At 38.5% G+C, this 25,622-nt stretch overlaps 2 protein-coding genes across 9 annotated transcripts in view; both read right to left on the bottom strand.

The window, feature by feature from the left end:
- The window catches only part of ATG12 (autophagy related 12), a 1,142,999-nt gene that overhangs the window by 706,949 nt on the left and 410,428 nt on the right, over nt 1–25,622 (bottom strand). The gene's annotated exons all lie outside the window — the stretch shown is intronic.
- The window catches only part of SEMA6A (semaphorin 6A), a 133,835-nt gene that overhangs the window by 6,535 nt on the left and 101,678 nt on the right, over nt 1–25,622 (bottom strand). For 4 of the 7 annotated variants that reach the window (XM_050793039.1, XM_050793042.1, XM_050793041.1 and 1 more), the window contains 3 exons: nt 23,309–23,329; nt 23,121–23,171; nt 17,819–17,983 (listed from right to left, as the gene is read on the bottom strand). In XM_050793039.1, the coding sequence (XP_050648996.1) occupies nt 17,819–17,983; nt 23,121–23,171; nt 23,309–23,329 (237 nt within the window). The remainder of the gene's footprint in view (nt 1–17,818; nt 17,984–23,120; nt 23,172–23,308; nt 23,330–25,622) is intronic. The other 3 variants (XM_050793043.1, XM_050793044.1, XM_050793046.1) reach the window with 2 other exon arrangements.

Below are 25,622 nucleotides of genomic sequence, written 5' to 3'. Positions count from 1 at the left end.
ATTAAGGGGTAGAAACTGAGAAGCAAAAAACAGCCGGATAATTTGGCTGTAACTCACACCTTTTATGTGTGAAGCTCCCCAAACAGCGGGGTGTCCTGCATTCAAATATATTTTAATATCTATTCACCAAGGAAGTGTGCTAATGAAAATTTTCTTTCTTTCTTAAATTTGCATTTCCTTATTATGCTAAAATAGCAACTGATTTTTCTTCAATTTTGATTATGTATGGGGTTCTACTGAACATCATTTTTAACCCCCTACATATAATTGCACACAAATGTACACCTGTGGATAAAATGGGTTTTAATTTCCCTCATTGACTTGGTGATTTCAGTGGGAGTTTAACACAGGCTAGATCCCAGTGATGGGGTAGGGGTGTATTACGTATGTTTTTCATGGCTATGAGTGTTTCATGAAACCCTTCCAGGCAACCAAATTTAGGGGGACTGGATATTCCCAATAAATGTGTATTATAATAGGAAGCTATTTATAATTGACTTTGGCATTCTATTATTTAAATTGCCCTCTCAGTTTAAAAGGAACATGGAGAGAGTAAAGCTAGAGCAATCCATTGGTTTCCCTGGGAGAATTGCAAATTTTTCACATGTATCCATTCCTTCTTAGCCTTACTTGTAGCTCCCAAATATCATTCTTCTTTCATGTCTGAAGGTCCTTGGCTATTTTGGACTCATGAAAGCTACTTATTCTTTCACTGGGAAGAACTCTTTTTTAGTGGATGATATTTGAGTTCAGGTTTTTGGTTGTTAACAAGTTAAGTAGGATCTGACCTTTCAGGAAAATGGTATCTCAGACAGATTTTTTTCCCCCGTCTCATTTTGTTATATAAAGAGTGGCCTTAAAAACATTTTTGCATCTCTTCATCTATCCATGGGGAGGCACAGGGCTTTCCTCATCTGCTGGTGTAAATTCAGAAATGTCCAAAGATAGAAACAGATCAGAGAGTAAGTTGAAAGTGCAGTTGAAGAAGATAAGGTAAACGTTATTTTTGGAAATGCCTTTCAAACTTAAAGCTTTCTGCTTGTATCATGAAAAAGGCCAAAGAAGCATTCACAGAAATGATCAAGTCAACTTTGTGGCACAGCCATTGTGAAGGCTTGGAAACAGCAGACTGGTCAGTGGTGGTGATGTAAGCAGCTAGAGAAGATCTCAGTGGGCTTGGAATTGCAGGCTCCCACTTACTGGCTGAGCGACCTTTTGGCAAGTGGTTTAACATCTCTGGGCCTCAGTTTTTTAATCTGTAGCATGAGGTGAACACACCTAATCTTACTGCCTTACTGGGTTGTTACAAGAATCAAAGGAAATAAAAAATAGGAAAGAGCTTAAATGCTGTAGTTTGCTGGATAAATCTAAAGCTCAAAAGAAGCCACAAAGGAGGAGTGGTGGGTTAGTGGCTCACAAAGGGCTTCCAAGTGATAGTCGCAGCTGCTCCATTGGATTCCATTTGCTATTGGTCTCCCACTGGAGAGGAGTAGACCTGTGCTTCCAGGTCTAAACTTCATGCCTTCTAAATGCAGGCAAAAAGGTGATATGAGATTTCGAAGCAATATAAGGGAACACATACTGTTTCAGGATGCCTATAGTTACTGAATTTTGAAATAATTAAAACAACAAAAGTGGAAAATGTTGGCAATTATAGTTGGATTCTCAGTGGAGTACAAATCCTGGGCAAGTACCACATTTTTTCTGCATTTATAACCCTTGCCATCCACAGAACTTTTAGTTGGATAACTCAATACTCGATTGCTGAATAAATGGCTTTTCAATACATTGTAGAGCTCTTTTTAAATGAACTTCTAAACTTAGTGGGTCATCTTTAGAGCGACTACCCCCTTGCTTTTGAAGTCATGGAAATAAATTCTATCCAATCATATAAAAGAACTTTAATAGTAGCATCTATCAGACAAATAAAAATAAATCTATAAAGGTGCTCAGTAATTTGCTCAAAACAATAAGAAGAGAAACTATTTCAAAAATGAAATTAGTTCTGGGAAAAATCCAAAAGAGTCGATGACGATAAATGGGTTATTTGCAACAACTGAGTGCTCCAGTGGAACTGAATAATTAGAAAACAAAAATGCATCCCTGCAAAGGGCAAAGGGCAAAGGGCAACAGGCTAGAGCTGAGTATCCCTTGCTTCAGATGTTGCATGGAAACCCTGGGCAGGTGAAGAGCCCTTGGAGGGTGGTATACTACCCTCCTCAGGTATCCTCCCACTGCAGAGAGAACAATCAGAGTTGGCTTCTCTACCCTAGGGTCTTGAAATTCCTTCCTCTTCCAACCCCTGCATCCTCTTCTGCTCTCACCAATTGAAAATGAGGCATTAGTAATGAAAACAATATTTGAAAAATCCTTTGCATTGATTCATTAACCACCAGCTATTTCTCACCAGTCATAAGGTACTAAATGGTTATTCTTTCCACCTTCCTATTGCAGGAAGCAAGGCACACCCTGGCTTAGAAATTTCTCTGAAATCATGTCTTAAATTGGCAGAACTGAGAAAGAATAGAATCTCCACTGTTTTTTTTTTTTTTTTTTTTTTTTTTTTTTTTTCCTGAGGTGAGAGTTTTCAGATGCTGGAGGGAGGCCTCAGAGAAGTAATTTGAAGTTCTTTAGAGTCCAAAGCAATGAAAAGATTATGAAGGACCCTGCCCCCAGGCCCTGCAACATGTGATTCAAAATAAGAACAATTGTAAACTGTAAACCAAGAGGAAGCCCAGTATAATTCTGACTTTTCCTATGATGACCATGTTAATAAATTTTGAAATATCAAACACTACATTCCTTATTTTAAAAAATGTTTCCTAGTAGCCCTGCTCACGGATACTATTCTGTGCAAAGGGAACCTCGCACCAGGCTCAGACAATTTGCTTTAGAAATGATGTTTTCCCCTAACTTAGGGTTGGGTTGTGTCTTTATTATCACTCTCCTAGTATAACAAGGTTTTGGCTCCAAGCATCTTTGTGGCTGCCTTCAGCAAACATTTACCAAGCACTGCACTAGGTGTCGGGGAAGGACAACGATGAATGAGGCATAAACCAGCAGGGAAGAAGGCAAGTGCTTGCACACAACTCCATCCAAAGTGTGGCTATGTCATGAGATATATCACTTCTGCTTCAACAGTGGGCAAAAGCTTTACATTGGAGATGGTATTTGAGCTAAGCCTTAAAGATGCACAGGATTTTAGCTGGAGTGGAGAGAGCAACAAGAACTGAGGCTTGGAGGGAAGGAAAGGGAAGGCCGTAGTAATAGCAAATAGTCTAACTCCCTTCTAGTCTCTTAGGCTATAGGCATGAGCCACCCTTCTATACGCTAGCTTGCTTCATGGCTCTCATACAGGCTGTTCCCTCTGCCTGGAATATCCCTACTCACTTTCCCACTCATCAGACCCTATCTTTAGGGCTCAGCTTAAATGGGGAAGCCTTCTCTGACTCCTTAGGCCAGGTAAGTTCTTCTTTCTACAAGTGTCCCCAGAGCTCTGCATTTCCTTTATCCTAAAATCATCACTAGTATGATACTTGTTTTTCTCACCTGGACTGCTAAAACTCATCACTGAATCTTCAGGCAGAAAGGTGCTCAGTAAATATCTTTTAAATAAATAGTAAAGGAATGCATACATGAATGAGCACTTGTAGAGAAAATATAAGAGCAAGAGCTAGAAACATCATTTGGAAGGCTGTGGACAGCCTTGAATGATTAAAAAAGAGGTTTAGAAGATCTGCCACTCATAGAAGGAAAGTTCTTGGTTAATTTATCTGCAGTTTCTCTTACCTGAGAAAGCTAACTTTCAGCTTGCTCTGTTCCACATCGAATCCATTATCGAAAAACTCTTGGCTTCAAAGAGTCAGTATCATTGCATCAAAAGCACAGCTAGTCTACCTGCATTTATTATTACTGTTTTTAAAATTAAAACTTTCAATCTACTTATCCCCTGCACCTTACACAAACAGCTGGGAGATGTTATCTGTCCTATCAAAATGTGAAGCAAAACAGACAAGCAAAAATACGTAAAACCAATCACACCTATTAAGCTAAATACAAAGGAGGAGCTCTACTCACCCCCACCCCAATTACCACCCTAAGTGTGTAAGACCCAGGCAGCCAGTAACCTAACTCGAAATGGTTAAGTGTGCACTTTCCCCTCTCACCCCCTTTCACTGGACGGCCTGTTTCTGAGCTGCTGTGATATGATGGATGTGTCTGTCTCCATAGTGAAGTGATTAATAGGCATCTGTGTAAAGCGGACCCGGTGACCACAAAGACAACAAAGCCTCTCTGTGTCCTTTAGAGAAATATGCAAAGGCAAAAAGGAGGATGGACATTTCCTCCATTACTGAGCCAGAGAGGGTTTGTGTTGGGTCTGAGAGCTAAGAAAGATGGCAAAACACCAAGAAAAGCCCCGGAGTAGGATCCCCTAAAAATAGATTCTTGATTCTGCTTTATAGTAAGACAAGCCTACAATTTCCTTGAAATCCTCATAACAACTTGAGTGAATGGAATCTAACAGCCCAATTTTTCTCGTTTGCAAATCTTATTGCAACAAAATGCCAGGCTCACGGTCCTGCAAGACAGTATGAATGAATGAACTAATCACGAGCCAAGCATCACCCCGCTAACCACACAGAGCCCGCTGTAATCCCTATTAAGAGGAGAAGAAAACAAACGGGAAAAACCCTAACTGGAGACAATTTATTCTCAAAGCCACACCCCAGCCAAGAGATGACCACACTGAAAGTGAAATGGGAACTCTCTGTGGTTATCTGTGCAGGAAGCAGCCTTCTTCTTGTCTTACGGCATAATGTGAACCAGATGGCTTAGGAATAAACGGACATGCCAGCAGCCATGGAAATGGGCTTGGAGTTTGTAACTCAAACTTTCCTGTTCCCTTAAGTGTGTGCATGTGTGTGTGTGTGTGTTTCCTGGCAGGCTACAGATTAGGTACCAGGAGGCGCCATGGTCTTCAAGATATATAAAGTTAATGACTGACCATGCCAAAGTAGAGGTAGCTTCCTGGCCTCGCTATTTAATATCCTCAATTCAGAAGCTATTTTAAAACTCACATATTGAAATAATGCTTAGTGTGGTTGACTGTAGATGAACCCACTTCCACTTCCATCACCTTTAAAAGTGATGCATTTTTTGTTGGGATGTCATCACAGGAATAGAAGGGAGAATGAGCCTGGAATTCATTCGATTTCATTTTTTTAGGGAAGAAACAGCTTCATTTTTCCCTGTGTGCTGGGAACGCTCAGTTCACTGTTCCTCCACTGCTCTACTGCTTTAGAAATGGCATTGCCAATGGGAGTGCTACAGCCAGAGCACGGACTGATGTCTAGACTGAGGGTCATGATAAGATAATTTTTAAAAGCCATGCCCTGGAATGTTGGTTTGTGGTTTCATGTGTTAGAACTGTTACTGTCCCTGTAAAGGTAATGATTCTTTTATGTTGGCAAAGTTTTAGCAGAGTCTGCAAGGAGTATTTTCCTGCTTTTTGAAGTTTTCTTTCATCAGCTTTCTTAAATAAGACTAGAAACACAATGTCTAAGTGATTTCTAAAACTAGACAAAGCATTTCTATTTTCCAACTTCCTAGTCCCATCTTCTTCCTTTACTCTCTCATAGGGCATCGAAGCCACAAAATGGAGAAGTGGACCTCCTTAAAAAATTGTGAAATTTGGGCCAGTCTTTGCTTGGATTATTTGATTACTTGCTTTGATTTTTCTCTATAAACAAAGATAAAACAGATATGAAGAAACAGGTCTGGTTCAATACTGCTAAATCTTCCAACTTGAATTTTCTAGAAATGTAGTTCTTGAGATCTGGTTAAAGATGAGACTGGGTGTTATTGGTTAAGAACATAAACTTTGAGCTCATAAAGACCTGAGTTTGCATGTTGGCTCTACAAATAGCTAACTGTGTGACTTTGGGCATGTCACTCGGTCTCCAGGCCCCAGTAGTGTTGGCTATAAGATGAGCATTGTTGGAGGGATGAAATAGGTTGAATAAATGAACACAAAGCAGTCGGCATTGTGCAGAAAATGTGTTAATGCTCAATTAATAATGTAAGGACAGTGTTTCTAGAATGTTTGACAAGTTGCCTGTCTTGTACAGGATCCAAGATTAGACTATTTTAACGCAAGACTTTGGTAGAGTTCAACTGTGTTAGCCAAGAGTGGAAAAATAAGGATTTAAAACTACAACAAAAGCTTGACTAGTGAACTTAAATAAGACAGCCCATCAGCAATGTGGAAAATGTCCTGAATCAGTGCCACTCAGCATTAACATCACCTGGAACTAGTTAGAGACACAAATCCTCAAGTCCTGCCCAAAGTTTCAGCACTAGAATCTCTGGGTTAGGCCCAGAAACCAGGCCTCCAGATGATTCTTACGTTCCCTAAAGCTTGAGAAATGCTATCCTGAAATGCCATAAATAATATTCCAGAAAACACATCTAAATGTTTAGCTTTAAAATCCAACCTCAGACACCACTGAGGCAGTATATAGCAAGACTTTCAAAATAATCTGTAAAATAAATAATAAATAAATGCACTAAGTATTCCTTGGTGTTCAAAGTATGTTCTACATCTTTAATAGGTCTCATTGGATAATTTCTTTACTGTGGTTATCAAGCTCTGATAAAGAATATGAAATCGACCGTCTTTTATTGGAAAGACAATCAAATTCCTAACACTTTCCCTTGGTATCTGTCAGAAGCATGGCATATAGCGCAAAATACTGTGCTGCTACTCCTGCAAAAGAATCAACCCGATTTGCTTGCACCAAAACGGCTGAAAAATGCTTGTGGTCTCTATTTGCTCTGGTATGAAAACATGGGGGGGATTTTCTGATACTCCTCATGTCTGTAACTGTGGCCATCAGATAGTGACTGGTACCACAGAGCTCACGTATGTCCTAGACTGGGTCAGCCCAGGCATAACTGGTTCTCAAGTGCAGAAGAAGCAGAATGCTTGATGGAGCCCACCATTGGATAGAGTGGCCTCCTTTAAAGGCCTGCATCTAATATCATCTCAAAACCCACTCCCTCATCTCAACTTACAGCTATTAAGCAATGTTTGAGAATGGTTTAGGTGATGCCAAAATCTTTACCTTCATCTCTGCATGACTAGACAAAAGAAAAGAAACTCATGAAGGTTCTTCTCCTTTATATTCCCGGGGTGAAAAGAGGGACTTGAGTTCATGTGTCATTCCCCAAAGTAAGGTCCTGATTTACAATAATAAAAGATGCCTAGCACAACAGTTCACTCAACAGAGCTCTGTGCTTACTGATCTGCTGAGTTGAACTGAATCTGCAAATCCATAGAATTACATAAGACATTTTAAGTTACATTAAATTTCTGCTGTGTGCTTTTAAATCATGGAGTGCAAGACCCATCAGCACTTAGGGTATATTTATTACCTTAACAAATGTCAGATGATTGTGTCCAGTGCTATCTATTATTTATGAATAACAAGAGGCTGTAAGACTGGAAATGACATGCTTTAATATGTCCAAAAGGTTAGGCATAATGCAGTTTGCTACCCTATAAATTTCTCGACACCATTTTCCTTCCTAATAAAGCATTGTCAGTGGTTGACTATACCGAACTTCCATTATTTCTATACAGTTCATGACTGCCTCTGATTTCAGTAAAAAAAAAAAAAAAAAAAGTAATTGCAGATATCTGTTTGAAAAGGAATGCATCCTTTTGAAAAATATGAAATTTTAAAATAATTGGAGTGGAAAAAATTTTATTACGCCATTAAAAATGAATCTCTTTACAAAGATAGTTGTCAGGCTACAGACTTATAAGAGCTTAAGAAATATTAATTAAGGGTGACAAACCTTCACATTGCCTGTAATTGGCTTTCTGACACCAATTAAGATCCCATCTACTGTGCACCCAGTATATTTCAATATATCCAACTGCATTTCAGTAGTTTACTTCAGGGCATTTCCATAATTTAAAGTGCTAAGATATTTACATATAATGAGGTTCACATGGCTCCTTTCAGTCCCTCAGAGCAGCCCATAGGCTTTGCAAGAGTTTATCTATTACTTGCATAACCTACATCTCCCTGGAACCAGCAAATGAACCCAGCTTTTTCATCCTCTGTCTTTCCAGGATAATGGCGTGCGTGATGTAGTTAGTTTGAGCAAGCCCTACGTAGTTTGAGGCCATTCTCATCTATAATGTCAAGAAAAGAGAAGCTATTCTCAGGAAATTACCTGATTTCCACTGTTTTGCCCTCTGTGGACTAGTTTGCTTATGGAGCAGTGAAGTTTGCAAAGTAAAACTTCTAACCAGCCTTTTAAAAAAAAACTTGATGAAACTAGGCTATCAGAAAGAAAGGTCTGAGACAAAGCGAATATTATTTTCCCACTTTTCCACATAATGCAAACTACAAATTGATTCTTCACAATTTTATTGTTAGGACAAAACAAAATCTAGATGAACGCAGTGCCGTTGAACCAATTAAAGAGCAAATTTTTAACTATTCCAGATGTTCTGTTAATAAGATCACACTTAACCTAGTCCCCGTAGTCCTTGAAAGTTCCATTAAGCTGTCAGAAAACTTTGTCATTGTGTGTGTTTTTGTAGAAAAGATGGGAGAGAATGGGAAGAGACTGAGGGAAAAGGGTGGGGGTAAAGTGTCATGTCAAGTAGATGCAGCTTGAAAAAGTGGCTAGAGATTAAAGGTGAGAAGCACCTCTAGAAGGTGAATTGATTTTTTTAATACCCTAAGGTTTAAGTTGGCGTTTTAAAAGCAAAAGTTCAAGCCTCCATAATCATAATTTAAGTCCTTCATTTTTTGAGAAAATGAATGTTAGGTTAAAAAATAAAAGGTTAGTGGTATCCCTAGAAAAGAAAATTCAAATACTGGTGTGCAAATTCAGGCAGGCGGAGAGATGAAACAGCTTTCTACATGGCTGACATTTAACTTTTTTTTTCTTCTACCCTTTCCACAATAATCTCATCAAGACCTTAGATAAATTCAGCAAGTTGTCAAAAGGATACAAAATTAATTAGATCAAATCTACATCCATGCCCACACTACTGAAAGAACAATTACAGCCTCCCACATGGGCTTCTCGGCTTTGGACCCTCTCCCCCTGCACACGTTCAAACATGGAAACTCACATCATCCATTTGAGAGCCCAGCACCTTACTTGCTCACAATATCATTTTCCTCAGTCTCTCAAAGAAAAGCCGGAGACTACATGTAGATTCCTTTTCTCATAGGTGACCAAGAAATATTAATATAGTAAAAATAAACAGTGGCATCCTGGATTATATTATTAATTAAGCCACCATGCTCAGCTGAACCCTACTGTTTTAACTAAAGAGAGGAAGAAGCCCAAGTTTGGAGTTCAGCTTGCCTGGGGTTTTACCTAGGATAGAGCTAGATAGGCAAGAAGCATCTACCAGGAAAATGCCAGCAATGTGTAGTAATAGACACTTTAGATCCAAAATTGATGCAAAATTCCACTTCCCAAACTTATTGTGTACCTGTAATTAATAACCTAATATGATTAAATGACCAATTTATTATATATGTATCACCTATCAATCTTGCTATCTTAGTCTTTCCCCACTTCTACCCTCCTGTGGTCCTTTTCTTCCCACCATCTACCTTCCTAGCCTCCACTGCCTGTCGCTAAAGCCAAAGCTCCTTGTCATGGCATTTAAGGTTCCAGGCTATGATTTCAATCTCATTTTCCATTCCAGTCCTCCATATACTTTAGTCACCGCACACTCCTTGCCTCTTTATCATCACACTCTGTCATTTCACAGTGTGGTGTCTTGGTCATGGACTTTATTCAGCTTGGAATGCCCTTCTTCTTGTGAAATCTAACTTTTCCTTCAAGACTTTGCAAGGTCGTTCCTGTGTACCCCACTTGGAATTAGTTGTGCCTCCCCTTAGACTCCCTTAGTACTCTCCCTCCCCCTCTTTCCTTGACTTCCCTTACCGTCAGACTTCACTCTGCCCCAGCATTTAGATCACCTTTGGGTATCCCTCACTAAACTGTAAGCTGTCTGAATGCCAGGTGTACGTGAAATTCAAATTAGTATCTTCTGTAACACTCAGCATAAGGTTTATATATAGCACATGTTTGTTCAATTTCTGGTGAATGCAGGAAAAAAGAAACAAAGGAAAGGTTGCTGTCTTGCCTTTCTTTGAGATGAGATTGTCACCATTATTAAACTATTATTTTTTAGGGCTTTCAGAATTCCAGTTCTTCCCCTCCAAAGCCATGAAAATGACAGATGGAAAAAAAAAAAAAAAAAAAAAGGAGGGCAGCCATATAATTTAGGAAGGAAAAAGGAATACATATGGTTAACATAACAGTTGTTAAAATTTTGAGGTTAAGTAAAACATAAGAGAACCAATAATTTTAACCATGCTCTTCTTTAAGAACAATTTGATTTCTGAGCCTTCCTTACTTGAAAGTGGCATTTGAAACCTGTTTTCAGTAATAATCTTTAAATTACTCTTTATCACATTTCAAACACATATATAATATTTCATAGTCATTCTCTGAACTTAAGTATGCTAAGAATATTTTTCGTGGAAAAAGATTTTTTCTTAAACATATCAGAATATGGGTTATTCTAGATTTCCAAGAGTTAAAGGTCAAATGTAATATAGAAATCAGATCTTATATATTCACTGAGTAAGTAATCAGTAACATCTTCTATAGAATTATCAGGTAGCAAAGAGTATAAGTACTCTCAGTTCATTCGGATAAACAAAACTGTTTTAGTTAAAAGTATGTCCTATGCAGTATTTGGGGTATACTTACACTAACAATTATTTAGTTTTGTTTCAATATAAAAAATATTATTCAGGTGTAACTGCAATTCAAATAAACTGAGCATCCTATATTTTGCCTAGCAACCCTACTCTTCTCCCAAGCAGTATGCTTTAAATGACTCCCACAAATATTCTTTAAACCGAGTCTAAACTTTTAGCGATCAAAATTGTTAATCTCTTTTTTTTTTTGAGACGAAGTCTCCCTCTGTCACCCAGGCTGGAATGCTATGGTGCGATCTTGGCTGACTGCAACCTCCACCTCCCTAGTTCAAGTAATCCCCCTGCCTCAGCTTCCCAAGTAGCTGAGATTACAGGCAGTTTAGAGTAATAAAAATGATGGTAAATCTTTACTCTCTAAAAATTAAACTGTTTAATCTCTAAAAATTTAGAGTAATAAAAATGATGCTAAATCTTTATGGGGCAGGTATAGCACAATTTATAAATAAAAAAATACTGACGAACTCAATATTAAGAATTGTATTATATTTTGCATAGTCAGCAACAGTAATAGCTTATGTTCCAAATTTCTTATGAACTTTGAAGGATACCTTTCCTCTAAGCTTCAAAATCAGAAATAAGTGATCTCTAATTCAAAAGAGTTTTTGGAACCATCACAATCAATTCACTATCTCTTCATGTTCCTTGCCTCTGGCCATGCACGTTCTACCGAACTCAGTTAATTTTCCATTGTTGAGTGGAAGTGAAAACCCTTACCCTCCCATTACTAGTACTCCCCAAGACAAAGGCCCTTTTTCTGAAGTCTCCTTGAAACTGCCTTGCTCTACTCTTACATTTAAAAATGACTGCAGTAGGATCATTTTTACTAACAAAAGGAATGCAAATTAGTATGAGTTTTGTTTTTTCTTGAAATAAAGCTCAGGCTTAAAAAAAAATAAAAGCCTGAGTTTGCCAACACTCCCACAAAAATTTTAAATATGACTGCTTTACCAAACATCCGTCATTTTCCTCGTCTTCCCTGTCAAGTGATGTGTTATTGCTACAATATTGGTACTGAGGGAAAGAACTGAAGGAAAGGAGCTGAAAACCTGTTTCACAGTTCTATGTCCTTGATGTGTTCAGCCAAGTTGTCTTTACTTGTCTAATATATATTTTTAAAGTCTGTGGTGTGTGATTTTGGCATTTCATAAAGAGAATGTTGGTCATAAAGGCCTTTTGGTGTGCTTTCGTGTCTACCTGTGCTCCATCTGTTTGGCGTTTGTTATTTCTTGGGCAGGAACTATGTCTATCTCTCATATAGCCTCTTACTCCTTATTGGCATCCAAATTGCACCACAGAGCCGGTGATAAATTCTGCTTCAGACACCTCAGAAAATGTTTTTGTTACGGTAATATTACTGAAGAAATGGCAGAGAAAATTCAGCCCAAGTTTAAGAGTCAGGAAAAGAGGAGAGGCCTATTTTTCTTCCTTTATTACAGTCATCAGGAATAATTTTCTCTGTCCATAAAATCACTTACATATGACTTGATACGAGCCAAAAAATTACCTTCTGTGTTGGGAGAACCAGGGTGCTTTAAAATCCCAAATCCATTAGATTTTAAGCATCGGAGAGTGTTAAAATGTAATAGTAACCGGGGGTAGGATCTATTATTAACTATACTCACCTAAAATGAGATTTCTCAGTCTGTTAATAAAGACAGCTGACACTGAAGGCTTGGAACTTAGAATAGGTAAAGTTTGAACGGGAGAAAAGAAGAAGGGTCAAGTGTAGGCTATTGCCAGGCCGGGCAACACTGTGTAGCACAAGATTCCTTACGGATATCAGCAAAATAGATGAAAAGTGGAAAGGCTAAACATCAACTTTCCCTAGGCCACAATTTGAGTAATAACTAGCGGCAGACCACACTAGGGTGCTTGCTGCTGGTGTGGAGAAAAAACTTGCCAGATGCTTAACAAGCCTAGAGTGGCTAATTTCTTATTAGTCTAAATCCATGTTACTTTAAATTCCTATTTCACGAAACTTTCCACCCCCAAACACAAAGTTCAGTAGGTAGCAAAGAAATCAGAAGGGCACTGGGTTGTATAATTATAACACTTGGAGTGACGCATGTATTCACTTGGTTTTGCAATACTCAGCCAGGAGAGTTATAGTGGTCATCAAATCTCATTCTTCCAAATGTCAGAACAAAGTTCTTGGTAATAGTTTAACCTTCACTGGACTCCTTCAATTGCTATAGTACATAGTCACCTAAACTTTGGTCATTCAACTACCAATACTACAATTTTAACCATAACAATGAATCTCACCTACCATATTATTTACTTAGTATTTTTATATCCCTCATAACTCCTGCATTATTTACTTTTCTATTTAAATTACCTTTAAAATGTATTTCAAAGGGAAACTTGGTATCATTATCACAAATGAAAAAAAGGTGTCACTTTTCAAAGATAAAATGTAACCAGAAAAATAAAAATTAACTTAAAGCCAAACAATGTTAATTCCAGCTAGGTGCAGCTGGAAGACAAAGCCCCAGTGTAAACCCTATTCCCTCTTTGTCAAAAAGAGAGAGTAGCAAGTTTAGGGAGTTGTTAATGAGAAAACACCAAACTGAGACTTTTCCTTTCACATAATCAAGAAGATAATGCAGATGACTGAAAGAGCAATGAAAAGGGCATAAATTTCCACCACATGACTCAATACTTTTGAAGGCCATCACATCCCTGCCACCTAAATCATCCCGTGCAAGGTGCTGCTCATCTCCCTCAGAGGCAATACTGCTGTAGGCTACTGCACATTTAAAGAATAAATAATTAACTATAAAGAGAATTATTGATAACCTCTGTGATTTATAAAATTTCATTTAGGATTGTGAGATGTGGACAATACTAATCATATTTATACATCTTATGAATCTTACCGGAATATTATTTCCCAAACTAAAAACTGCTTACACAAATAGCTTGTACATTGATTAAAATATATTCAACATTTGCTATCCATTTTAGGTTATTCACTTAACCTCTAATTTAAATTCTGTTTCTATAATATATCTTATTCTTGTCTGTAATGGGTATATTTTCTGGACTAAATGTAATAATGTGATAATATCTCACTTTAAGGATTTCCCAGAAGATAGAAGCATACTACAACTCTGGCATTTCTGATTAAATGGGAACTGCTCTATATTTACTATTTTGTCCGTTTTCTGAGAGCTCACAATAACTTTTTATTATAAAATAAAGTCTGAAGTAGGAGATTTTTATTCTGTTCAGGATATATTCTTGTGTCCTCATAGCAGTGGTCAGCATTTACATTTTATATGTATGCTACATAGCTCTCTTGGCTGCTCTGGACATGGCTAATTTCCTTGCATATCTCACAGACTTCTTGGAAATCGGCTTTAAAGTATTGTTACTTTTGGTGAGGAATAAGAGGCACAAGGGTGGCTATTTGTTCTCAGTATTGTTTAACCTAAAAACGAAAGCTCTTATTTCTTTTGATGTGGGAAGCAGTGGTGGGGAATAAGCCAGATCTAAAAATAAACTGGGTTTTCTTTCTTATTTATATGTAATTACAGCCCCTTTGTAACTACCTATTACCACCTCAATAGTTATAGGAGGAATAAATAATATGTATTTTTTAATGTGGCAGAACCAAGAAAGAAGTAGTCAGGGCTGCATCTCATTTATCAGCTTGGTGACTAAAGGGCTCGCTCCGGAGGCTCCAGACATCTAGGGACCCAGAGATAAAACAGAGCAGTTGGCTGTGTTTTCACTAATGAATCCAGGGCTTGAAAGATACCAGGCAATTTTAAAGAAAAGCAGCAAGGACAAGAGACATTAGACAAGGCCAGTAGGGTAATGAAGGGCAAGGCCAGTTACTGCGAGAGAAAATTACTTCATTTTCTATGATGATGCTTCCGCGTGCTGTGCAGGTCTCTTCTCACGCTTTGTTAGTATGACTGGATATACATACAGCATCAGAATGCTACTCACAGTGTAGAAGGAAAGAGCCTTGGAACATTCCACAGAGGGGCAGAGGGCTTGGGTCTGTTATTTTGAAAGGGGGAGGCTAAGAACAATGGTAGCAGAAGGGGGTTAGGCTGCAAGGTGAGGAAGAGTGTTTCGACAGAATGTGAGGGACGCACAGGATTAAATCAAGACGAAAGACATAGCAAGGAAAAGAAAGAAAAACGCAGCAAACATACTCTGGAAATGGAGAATTGTTTGGAGGATGAAGCGGACAAAGAATGGGACCAGCTCACTGGCAGTCAGCATATCTGCAGAGGAGACCCATGGGCATGCCTTGCTCACTGGCCTTTTTACCAGTGGCCATAATAAAATGGGCAATGGGCACTTGACTCCTCAGCGAGCTGGTCAGTGGACACATTTTCTGCTTAGTGGGGAAATGTGATGGATTTTAGAAACAATTCCAGAGTATATTTAGCTCCTAAAGCTGGGGCACACAAATGTCACATTCTCATGAGACAATCGACCCAGTAGAAAGAGCACCCATCACAGGCCCTTAGAAAACCCATGAAACTCTTGCATCCCGGGAGATGCTGCATACACGGATGTGACATCATTAAGGCACCGACATCAGGGAATGAAAAGAAGCGAGGGCATCACAGATTGGTTCAAGTTAAGGGACACCATGATGAGTCAGAAAAGGAACAAGACTTTTCCAACGCAGTAACGCCATCACCAAGTCATACCACACAGTGCTTGGCAAAACGAAACAAAAGTTGAAAATAAATCATGAACATTAAACAAAAAACAATTTGGAACAAAATGGAAATTAAAATCATAAAAACTATGATAAAAGGAACATTAAGCTACATCTTTTGTTTAAAATTTCTGCACAACTCATTGGCATTGCCCCATCAAACATACAACCAATGGTAAAAAACAAACTCAAATCTGACAGGGCAAGGCAAGGAGTTACTAGCACAAGAACAGTGATCATGTTAAACACCCATGCAATCACCTCTGCCACCATTGTTTGACAATATGTAGACTGCTTCCAGCTTTGTCAATATAATAAGACCCAAGAGAATGAACAATGCCGAATTTTAAAATGATCTGTCAAAGTGTTAATTGGACTCTTTGAGAACCTCCATTCCTTGGGGGGAGTTAACGATTACAGAAAATTCATGCTACCCCTCTCAGTGAAGTGAAAAGAAAATTACTGCAACCAACAGCTAGATATTTAGTTGGCATATTTAATGCTTTATTGGAAAGGCTGTGTGTTTTATTTTGTTTCAGAAAATCGCAGTGGGCAAAAACAAAGTGATTTCTACTAAGTTTTCTCTTCTTGAGAACACAGGACTAGCACATCTGAGGTCAGGAGCCACACATAACAAATAATGGCATATGCTAAGGTTTGTAATCTGTCGGGACAATTTCTCTTCTATCTGGAGCTTTCTCAGGATGGAAAGAGCAGGGAATCCCTCAAACTGAAAGAAGCTGATGAGACAAAACCAGCTAAAAAAAAAAAAAAAAAAAAGAGTTGGCCAGGAGCAGCAGCTCAAGTCTGTAATCCCAGCACTTTGGGAAGCTGAGGTGGGCAGATCACCTGAGATCAGGAGTTTAAGACCAGCCTGGCCAGCATGGCAAAGCCCTGTCACTACTAAAAAAAAAATACAAAAATTAGCCAGGCATGGTGGCGGGCACCTCTAATCCCAGCTACTTGGGAAGCTCAGGCAGAGAGAATCTCTTGAACCTGGGGAGCAGAGGTTGCAGTGAGCTGAGATCGTGCCACTGCACTCCAGTGTAGGCAACAGAGTGAGATTCCATCTCAAAAAAACAAAAACAAACAAACAAAAAAATAAAGATTTGAGGCAGGGCGTATTACTAAGGGGAAGGGGAGCTCTATAGAAGAAAATAAAATCAGTTAAGAGGACATGCTCAAGAACAAGACAAAAGGGGCTCCATCTTTACATTTTGACTTGGCAAATAGAGTAAGCAGAGCGCCCAGCACTCTCAGGAGATGAGAAGCAAAAAAGGAGATGAAAATGTAGCCTGAGAGTCTGACCACAAAGCATTGTCTAAAAGTGAAGATGGAGATATGTATGCAGAACGCTCTGGGGGAGGGCGCGATAGCGACTATCTTCCAAGGGTCACGGTGGCTGCTCTGCCCTCGAAACTCAAACTCCCGCTTGGATGAAACTCTTGAAAACATATAGAAGTAAACAATTCTGAATGGGGGGAACCAGCTCAGCAACATAACTGGGCTTTTCAGTCTCTGATTTACAAGACTGTTTTTTGGACAAGTAAAGGCCTCTTTGGTTGCAGCTGCAACTAAAGTAGGATGTGTTACCAGAAGCAGCAAATGGCAAGAAAAGAGATGACATTTCCTGTCTGCAGCTAAGCAAAGAAAGCAAAGGAGAATTTAGGACAGTTCACAGTAGAGTCCCTTTCATTTAGTGTGGCTTCCTTTCCGTTTTAAATGCATAGCAATTCTGCTTGATTAAATAACATATTTTTGTCTTAGCTACTGTCCTCTAAGAGCAATTGCAGTACGTCTGAGGACCATGGCTCTATTCAAATTCAGCACCATGCAAGAGTGAGAGATGCTACCAGCCAGAAAAGACTTTGCCCTGCTATTTCTCAATTCACTGATTAACAGGGCCTTTACTTCAATTGCATTCACTTGCCAAAGCCCGAACCGCATTCCATCACATTATGGTGGGAAAAGAGGGTCCAAAAATCTCAGAATGAGACTAAGAAGAATGGCAAGGGATGTCAGAAGCCAGCATCTGCTTTGGGCCAAGCCACATCTTTTTTGGGTAGAGGAAGCTCAGAGGATATATTATTTGTTTCATGTGGTTTTCCTTGGTCAGAGAATAATTTAGGATCAAGCTTCACATAGAGGATGGGGTTGCAGTCTTTTTCGAGAAACTTTCAATCATAGCGCATTGGAGGTTCCTTAAATGCTGCTAAAATTCAGCTGGAAGCAGTTACACAGTCCTCCCCACTTTTCCCTCCCTCTCCCCCGAGAGGAAGAGGCATTTCCAAGGCCTTACCCTTCTTGTCTTGGTGATTATGGGAAGACACTGCCCCCAAAGGGTCTGTGCTCTCAGGTGAGTCAAGCAGATGCTTCCAGTCCAGCATTCCTCCCCTAGACTCATACCCCTCTTGAGCCGTCGAATCTGATGTGGTTGTGCTGGGCAAGAGGGAACTGGAGTGCCCTGTTTTCATCACAAATACAGTTAGGAAAACATCATCGGAGAGACCCACATTCCCTTTGCTCAGAGGCCTGGCGGTGGGACACCCAAGCTGGCTGTAAGACTGAGAGGAGACCGCCCTAGAAACGACACGGTTTAGTGGTGGTGGTGGTGTGGGGTGTGTTCAGCAGAAAGCCCTTGAACTTGTAGTTAGAAAATGAAGGGTCAGATCCTATCTCTGACACTTGCTGGGTGGGCCTTGGGGAATCACTTAACCTCTTCCTGTGCACCCAGTGGGGATAAAGACACCTCTCAGTGTTGGGAGGATAGGGACATAATGGTGAAAGCATCTTGCATAGTGTCTGACACATAGTAGGTGCTCAAGAAAGGCCAGTGTCCTTCTCTGATATTTTCGTGGCAGGACTAAACACAGAAAGTGGCCACTCCAGGAATCCTGTTTGTGACTGATGGGGCAGGTTTCTGGTAGTGGGTAAGTCTTGTCCCTGTCACAAGTAACTCAGTGACTCTGAACCCTTCCTATGGAGGTTCTACAGTGTGCCTGGTCTTCAGGTTCAGCTCAACTTCACAAGCATTCCTCTTTCTGAGAGTAGTTATTGCTTTGCAAAGGGATCTATTCCCACTGTCTTTTCATTGGAATGGAGGCTTCAACTGCTACACACTATTATGGCTGTCCCTTTTGTGTCTTATTTCAATAAAAATAGTTTCCGTTTTTGAGGCCGCATTGACTAAAATGATTCAAATTAGAAAAGGATAGTTTTCTGAGGTTCAGATAAGCTACCATAGGATAATACGAGAAGAATGGCTGGGTTGAGAGTTACAGCAGAAACTCTAGCCATTTCCTGTGAATTCGTTCGTAAGCTCTCCCTCCATCATTCCACAAGGTTAAATACAGATTGTATCAGGTGCTTTGATCCAAGCTGACACAATGATTTAAAGAAGCTCTACTACCTGTTCTCTCTGGCAGAAATAAAATATGACCTCCTTGTGATTTTCAACTGGAGTTTTTGGCTTACATAGAGCAACCTCTTGAACAATTTTTAAAAGATATAAGGGCAACTACTGTGCATGTATAATTGGTGCCTTTGGTGGAAAGTAGGGCAGACTCACAACAACTCCAAAAGCTCCAGCCTTGAAGTATGATCACCATGCACATGATAAATAAAATATTGGCCTCTAGAAAGACAGATTATAAGAATAAGCACAGTGCATTCTTCTTCTTTTTTTTTTTTTCCAATTATTATTGGAAGTTGGATTTCCCCCCTCAGGAGACTGTAATATTGCAAATTACAGACAAAACATATATAACAAAGATAGCTTTTTATCTTCTTAAAACTTTGCGTAGCAGGAAAAAGGAAGCCAAGTGGTTCGTCCATGCCATAGTGACTTCTACAGAGCCACCACACTTAAATCCTGCCGCAAAGCTTTGGTAACATTGAAGAGGTCCCTTTCTGTATGGCACTTGTTTGGCTCTCACACAACTTCAAACATTCAATTCGTTGAAAATTGTCTGCATCGTATCCAGCTGCTAAAAGCATGTTCATTTAAAATTCAAGGAATGCTTTACTCTAGACTTTGTGTTTTTACATTTCTGAGTTTCACATCTCATGTCATGATACAGATAAGAGAACAGGGGCAGGAAAATCAGCCTGAGAAATGGAAATATAGAAGTTCCTTTATTTCCTTTCAGCTTACATTGAGGTCTAAAACATAACTTTTTTTTTTCCACTCTTGAATTCAAGACTACTCTAATAGTCTAATATGGTCAGTCTAAGAGAAAATTCAGTGCCCAGTAAGCAAACAATTAGAAATAGCTTGTAGGGAGTCAGAAAGAGAAAGTGAGGAAGAAAAAAAAAATACCTCCCCTCCAAGTAGCAAGATTTCTTTTACCTGAATTGATATGCATTTTGAGCACTTTCAATTTAACTGTGTTCAAGGGGCAATTTTATGGTAATGCCATAAGTATGGTTTAGGGAGAACATTTCTTAATACGGTAATCTAGGGGAAATATATGCCTAAGGGACACATTCTCTGTAGAAAGATTTCCTGGCCCATATGCTGCGAATACATGGAAAACTCATTGGTAATGGAAAGCTATGGCTATGAGAGGATATTAATGTGGACCAGATGGTAGTTAGGTAGGAAAGTGTTTTACACAAATGTGAGAAATCAGTCTCTTCTTCCTATCACTGAAGTGTTAGTCTAATACCCACCACATCTCGATTTTCTATATGTAAATCTAGAGAAACCATGCATCTGATTTACTCGAAAGAAAAAACTGAGCATCATGAGGTTTGTAATCTTTTAAACTTATGCTTGAGGATACGAAACACGTGCCAGTGGTGAATTAAAACAGTCAGAGAAAGCAATACATGATTCTCAAAAATTTTAGAACCACCCTATAAAAGCACCATTAAGCAGTAGTCCTCAGTCTGAATTCAAAGATGTGTTCTTACCTCTCCACGCTTAAAAAAATATTACAAGGAAACCACTTATATTCCTTCTTCTAGTCTGATTTTTAAGGTTGTATTATTTTTGTGCATTCCCTAAGAGACTTTGCAACCAAAATCATGCTACAAAAATAGGCAAACATTTGTGGATGTGATATCATATGTCAATAGATTTGGAATCTATATTTTTGTTTTGTCAGTCCAATAAGAAAGGTCACATTTTAATCAATTGAGGTTATACTTTATCATTCTCATAAAATACAAATAAATAGGTATATTTTGAAAGTTAACTTTAATGCATCATGTTGTTTCTCTATATCTACAAGTCATTGTAATTCCAGAGGTTAGACCCTCTTCATACTACTCTAACCTATTAACAATGTTTGTAGACAATTAGACACAAAACAGAGACATTAAATCAATACAAGAGAGGAAGAGAGAAGGAAAATAATCAGGGCCCAATTCACTAAAAGGGGTTCTTGCATATGTAACTGGTGTGGCACAGAGCTTTTGACAAGCAGAAAGTCTGCATCATTTATTGAAATGATCCCTTTTCCTAGGTTGGGCAGTTCTGGTTTTGTAGTTGGCTCTGTGAGCCTACACTCAGCCACAGAGTGCAGGACATGCAGAGGACATAGCTAGAAACAGTGTGGGTGCACTTTTTACTTTGGAGTTGGCTTCCTTGTCTATATCCATGCTCATAAAAATAGCAATTTATTTCTTCTTTTGGTGCTACAAATACAGCGCCCAGTACAGTGTCTAGGACACAGTAGCCACTCAACAAGTTTTTGCTGAATGAATTAGTGAAATCTATTCTGGGTTTATTAATTCCAAAATTAACATCCCTTACAATGGTTTATTTATAAAAGTTGCCAATATTTTTGTAAGTACTGTCTGAACCAGTCCTCATTTTGATGGTCAATTAATCATTGAACTGCTTCAGACTGAATAGATTTAGCCTGAAATGGATAGGATCATTAGCTGAAAGGAAAATTCCAGCTCTTCTTTAGTTGCCTCCCCCCAAGACCTGAAAATGAATGAGCATCATCCCTTAAAGTGTTAATACGGAAGCATTAATAAGTACCTTTCCTTTTGTAAAGGAAATAAGAGAGAACATAGCTTGGGAGTGATTTTTGTTCATAAGAGTATCCCATAGTTTAATTATTCTGTCTATTTAAGAAATTACCTGGGAGTTAAAATTGGTCTTAGTATGACTGATGAATGCTGGGCAGGTTGCTGGTTCAATTTGTTTCAAGATCTTAATTTCTCAATATCTGATAAAGACTATTCAATTACAGGAAATGATCACAAAGTATCATGTTGGAAAAGAGCAGATACAAAGTGCGGTTTTTTTCTCAAGGCAATCTAAGCTAGACGACATTTGCCTCCTGAGCAATTTTTCTTCTAGTCTTTGGTGTTCAATATTCTGGTTTCAGTCATAGATGAGGGAACATTAAAGGTGGATGAATTCTGTGGGCTCATCTACTCCACACTGCCTTACTTCACAAGGGGGCCAGTCAGGAGAAAGCAGGCAATGTTTTCCATACCTAAACAGTTCCAGTCTTTAAGATATTCAAAAAGCCCTTTTATGTATGCTAATTTGACACAGGGAGTGAGAGTTTACAAGGAGCTATTAAACACATTTGTAGCCATCATGAACTATTTTTTTGGATCATAAATCAGCATTGCTTTCTTTTCCTTCCCCTTTGTTTCTTTTCTTTTCCCTTTTCTAAAATTTATTTTTCTCCCTCCCTTATTTACCTACTTCTGTACTTAAAGACTGTCCTGGATCTGTTGCTTGATTATTTATCTTAAACACACAAACTATAAAATGGCTGTGTATACATGAAACTCGCAGCTTCCATTATAATGCAGAGGCTTAAATCTGCCATCACACAGATGTTTTTCATACCATATTTTTTTAAAAAAAACACATGGATGGTTTACCCTAATAAATATTTGGGGGTACCTTGAGAAATGTAAATGGAACAGCTACATTTCAACTTCTTACATGAAGAGTTCAGAATATTCTGTTTATGGGCTTAGTAGCTTTGTTTAATATAGTGACTGTGTATTTCAGACCAAGAACAATGAGATAAATCCTGTTTGCACATCATTTCCACTGCGTCACTCTTCCTTGTCTACATTCTGAAGAAATCGCACTGAAAACATGTCTAAATATTCATACTCTTTTTGAGCTTAAATTTCAGGGGCCAATTTCATACTATATTGGAAAGTTTTGTCTAATAAGAGCCTGACCTGTGTGTCCTGTACAGATTTTCGCCAGCAGAGGGTATTGTCTTGAGTGCCAGCATTTTGGGGAATGGTGCACTGTATCAGCTGAGGAGCTATAGTCTATTAGTTATCAGCACTATTCCTTTGTCTTGGATATACTTATGTTCGAAAGCAATTTCTTCTCCCTCAAGAACTCATTAAATGTATTCACCAAATTCCCTAAGGTTGGCATATTTCATGTTATCTGGATTAAAAATTTAGGACTCAGTCTCCCACATCAATTGTCTCACATAGGCAGAGTGATTTTTGAAGGATGGTGAAATTAATAAATAATTTTAGTGAATTGGGGCCCTTAAGTAACAAAGAATCTGGTCCATGATGTTTAGGAATGAAAACTATAAACTACTGCCAGATGAATGACTTAACGAATTAAAAAAAAAAAAAATCCGTAAACTGACCATACACTGTGTTGTAAGACATTTCATGATCTGGTAGAGGAGTTGAAATGTCTATAAAAAAATAATGAGGATAAAAAATTAATTAAAAAGAAACTTAAGATTTGAACATACTCAAGGGGATTAATGAAATAGAAATTCTCAGATAGGTTTCCACCAGTATGAAATTATGAGAGTAATATCTTCCTTACCATTCAGTGCCACAAAGGAATCTGAAAGACAGAAGGGAGGAGAAGGTTACTTAATGTTTTACACTCTGCTTAGTGCGACTTACATAAGTGGGAATGAGCTAACACAGAACTATGCCGACGTACGTATGGTCCCCGATACTAAGTAAGTGCTTTTTAATTCCTGCGTGTAATGTAAAATGCTTTATACTCAGTCTAATTTCACACCTCCATATCTCTTCCACCAAGTGAATTTCCTCCAAGTCCCTGCCTTTGCCAAGAGGCAGAGAAAATGCAAGAGTTGGCAAATGAAATGGTAACCGCAATTATAGGTGACTTCGAGAGTTTAAACCCTTCTTTATACAGAGGGACATGCATGTGCATAAGTGATACCTGGATCACACTTACAAATAAAACATTTTTTCTTTACATTCTCTTTTTACTTCATCCTCACAACCACGCTGTGAGAAACTGTCCAGTGTTACAGTGTTCTGAAATCATCAGGAGTTTTAGTTTGGAAGTTAAAAAACAAACCCTTACACATATTAGGCAATATATCTGGGTGTGTGCTGTGTGTTGGGGTCAGATCTCTGGTTCACTCAGCCTCTAACACTGGCTGCTGTGATTCCCTCATTTCCCTTTAACATCCTGTTAATTTTGTACCAGTTATGATGACTGCACCAGTTAGAGAAATCCTCCCTGAATACCTGTGTGGGGATAGGTCTGTCTAATAGAGGTAGTTCATGCTCCAGCAGGAACATGGGGAGAGGAGAAGCCATGAGGAAAGGCAGGGAGGCAGAGGGGCAGCCTGACTCCTGCCCTGAGCGAGCACCCTATGTGCCTCAGCAAGAGTGAGGTTAAAGGTCAAGGACACACTACAAAGCACGAAGGCAGATCCAGGGGCTTGACCACTAAGATTACTCTGGAAATAAACTGTAAATCACGGGGTTGGGACCTGAGAGCCTCTCCTATGCTACATACAGAGGTTTCCTTAGGTTCTTCTGCCTGAGAACGCAGATAAGGGTGTGAGCCTACTGGGACAGTGGGCATTTTATAGACAAAGTAACAACCATCTTTACATGTTTCACGTATTTTCTGATTTGATCCAAATCTACACCCCTATTTTTCTACAGACACCACTATCACAAGTAATATAAATGTGATGAAAATGGCTCATTAACATCAGTTAACTAAGCTGTTAATAAAACACACACACACACACACGCACACACACACACACATCTTAAAACCTGTTTCCTTGCAAATAAAGCTATAATGCACCAAGATGATTAAGGTCAACTGATCAAACATCAAACTATTTCCCTGATACAGATGAATGCACACATGTAACATACATCTTTAGGTGATGACACTTCTCCTATGCTTATTTATTAACTCATCAATTTTGTGTGAAAAGACATAATAAATTAGAATTTTTTGCCAATATATAATATTTGTAAATGAAAAAAATGTATATGGCAAAGATTTGGAGATAAGGCTGCCTTTAGCCCTCTTTATTTGATTATAACTAATCTCTAAAAAAGGTAAGGTAGAAAGTTGAATGACATGTTAGAGTCTGAAATTTCAGTACTCATGACTGAAAGATTAGAATTATATCCATGATTTTTATTATAGAATGAAATATCAGGATAATATAACTTCATTCCCTTGGGAGCTATTATTTGCTGCCATTTTGAATGCAAGCTTCTTGAAATTCAGCATATATAACATTTGAAACAGCACAAACTAAACATATTTTCCAAGAGTATGGTATTATTCTTTAAATTAGCATTAATAAAGCATTTTCAGGAGAATATTGATATTAATCAGGTCACATGACAACTGGGCAGAAATTTGAGCCAGATCCTTTATATAAAGTTCTAACTAAAATGTTACCAGTTAATAATGAACGCTGAGATTTACATAGTAGGCCAATTCCTATAAAAGGTTATTTTTAATTGCCTTGTACTTGTGGGTTATTTCTGAAATTTTTTTCGTATCATATATGGTAACAGACACAAATCTAATTTAAAAACATAATTACTTTTGTTAGTCGATATGTTGAAGAATAAAACAGGCCCACTCAATTAAAAAACTAGAGTACAATGATCAATCTTTTTATTATTCGGCTAAAAATGACAGTATAAAAGCATGTTTTTAAAAACAGCAAAACTGTCATTTTGTAATGGAAATGCTGATTTAACTTACTGCTTTGCTACAATTAATATCCTCTAGAGTGAATTTGTTCCCCTGCATTAGAATTAATGAAATAGGTGCCAGCATTTATAGGACAACATTGACAACACTGGCTTTAGAACACAGTGCTTTCTTTACTTGA

Source organism: Macaca thibetana, chromosome 6 (assembly GCF_024542745.1).
Source record: "Macaca thibetana thibetana isolate TM-01 chromosome 6, ASM2454274v1, whole genome shotgun sequence".
NCBI classification, from domain to species: Eukaryota; Metazoa; Chordata; class Mammalia; order Primates; family Cercopithecidae; genus Macaca; species Macaca thibetana.
Note: the sequence above shows the minus strand (reverse complement) of the source record. Positions and strands in the feature narration are given on the sequence as shown.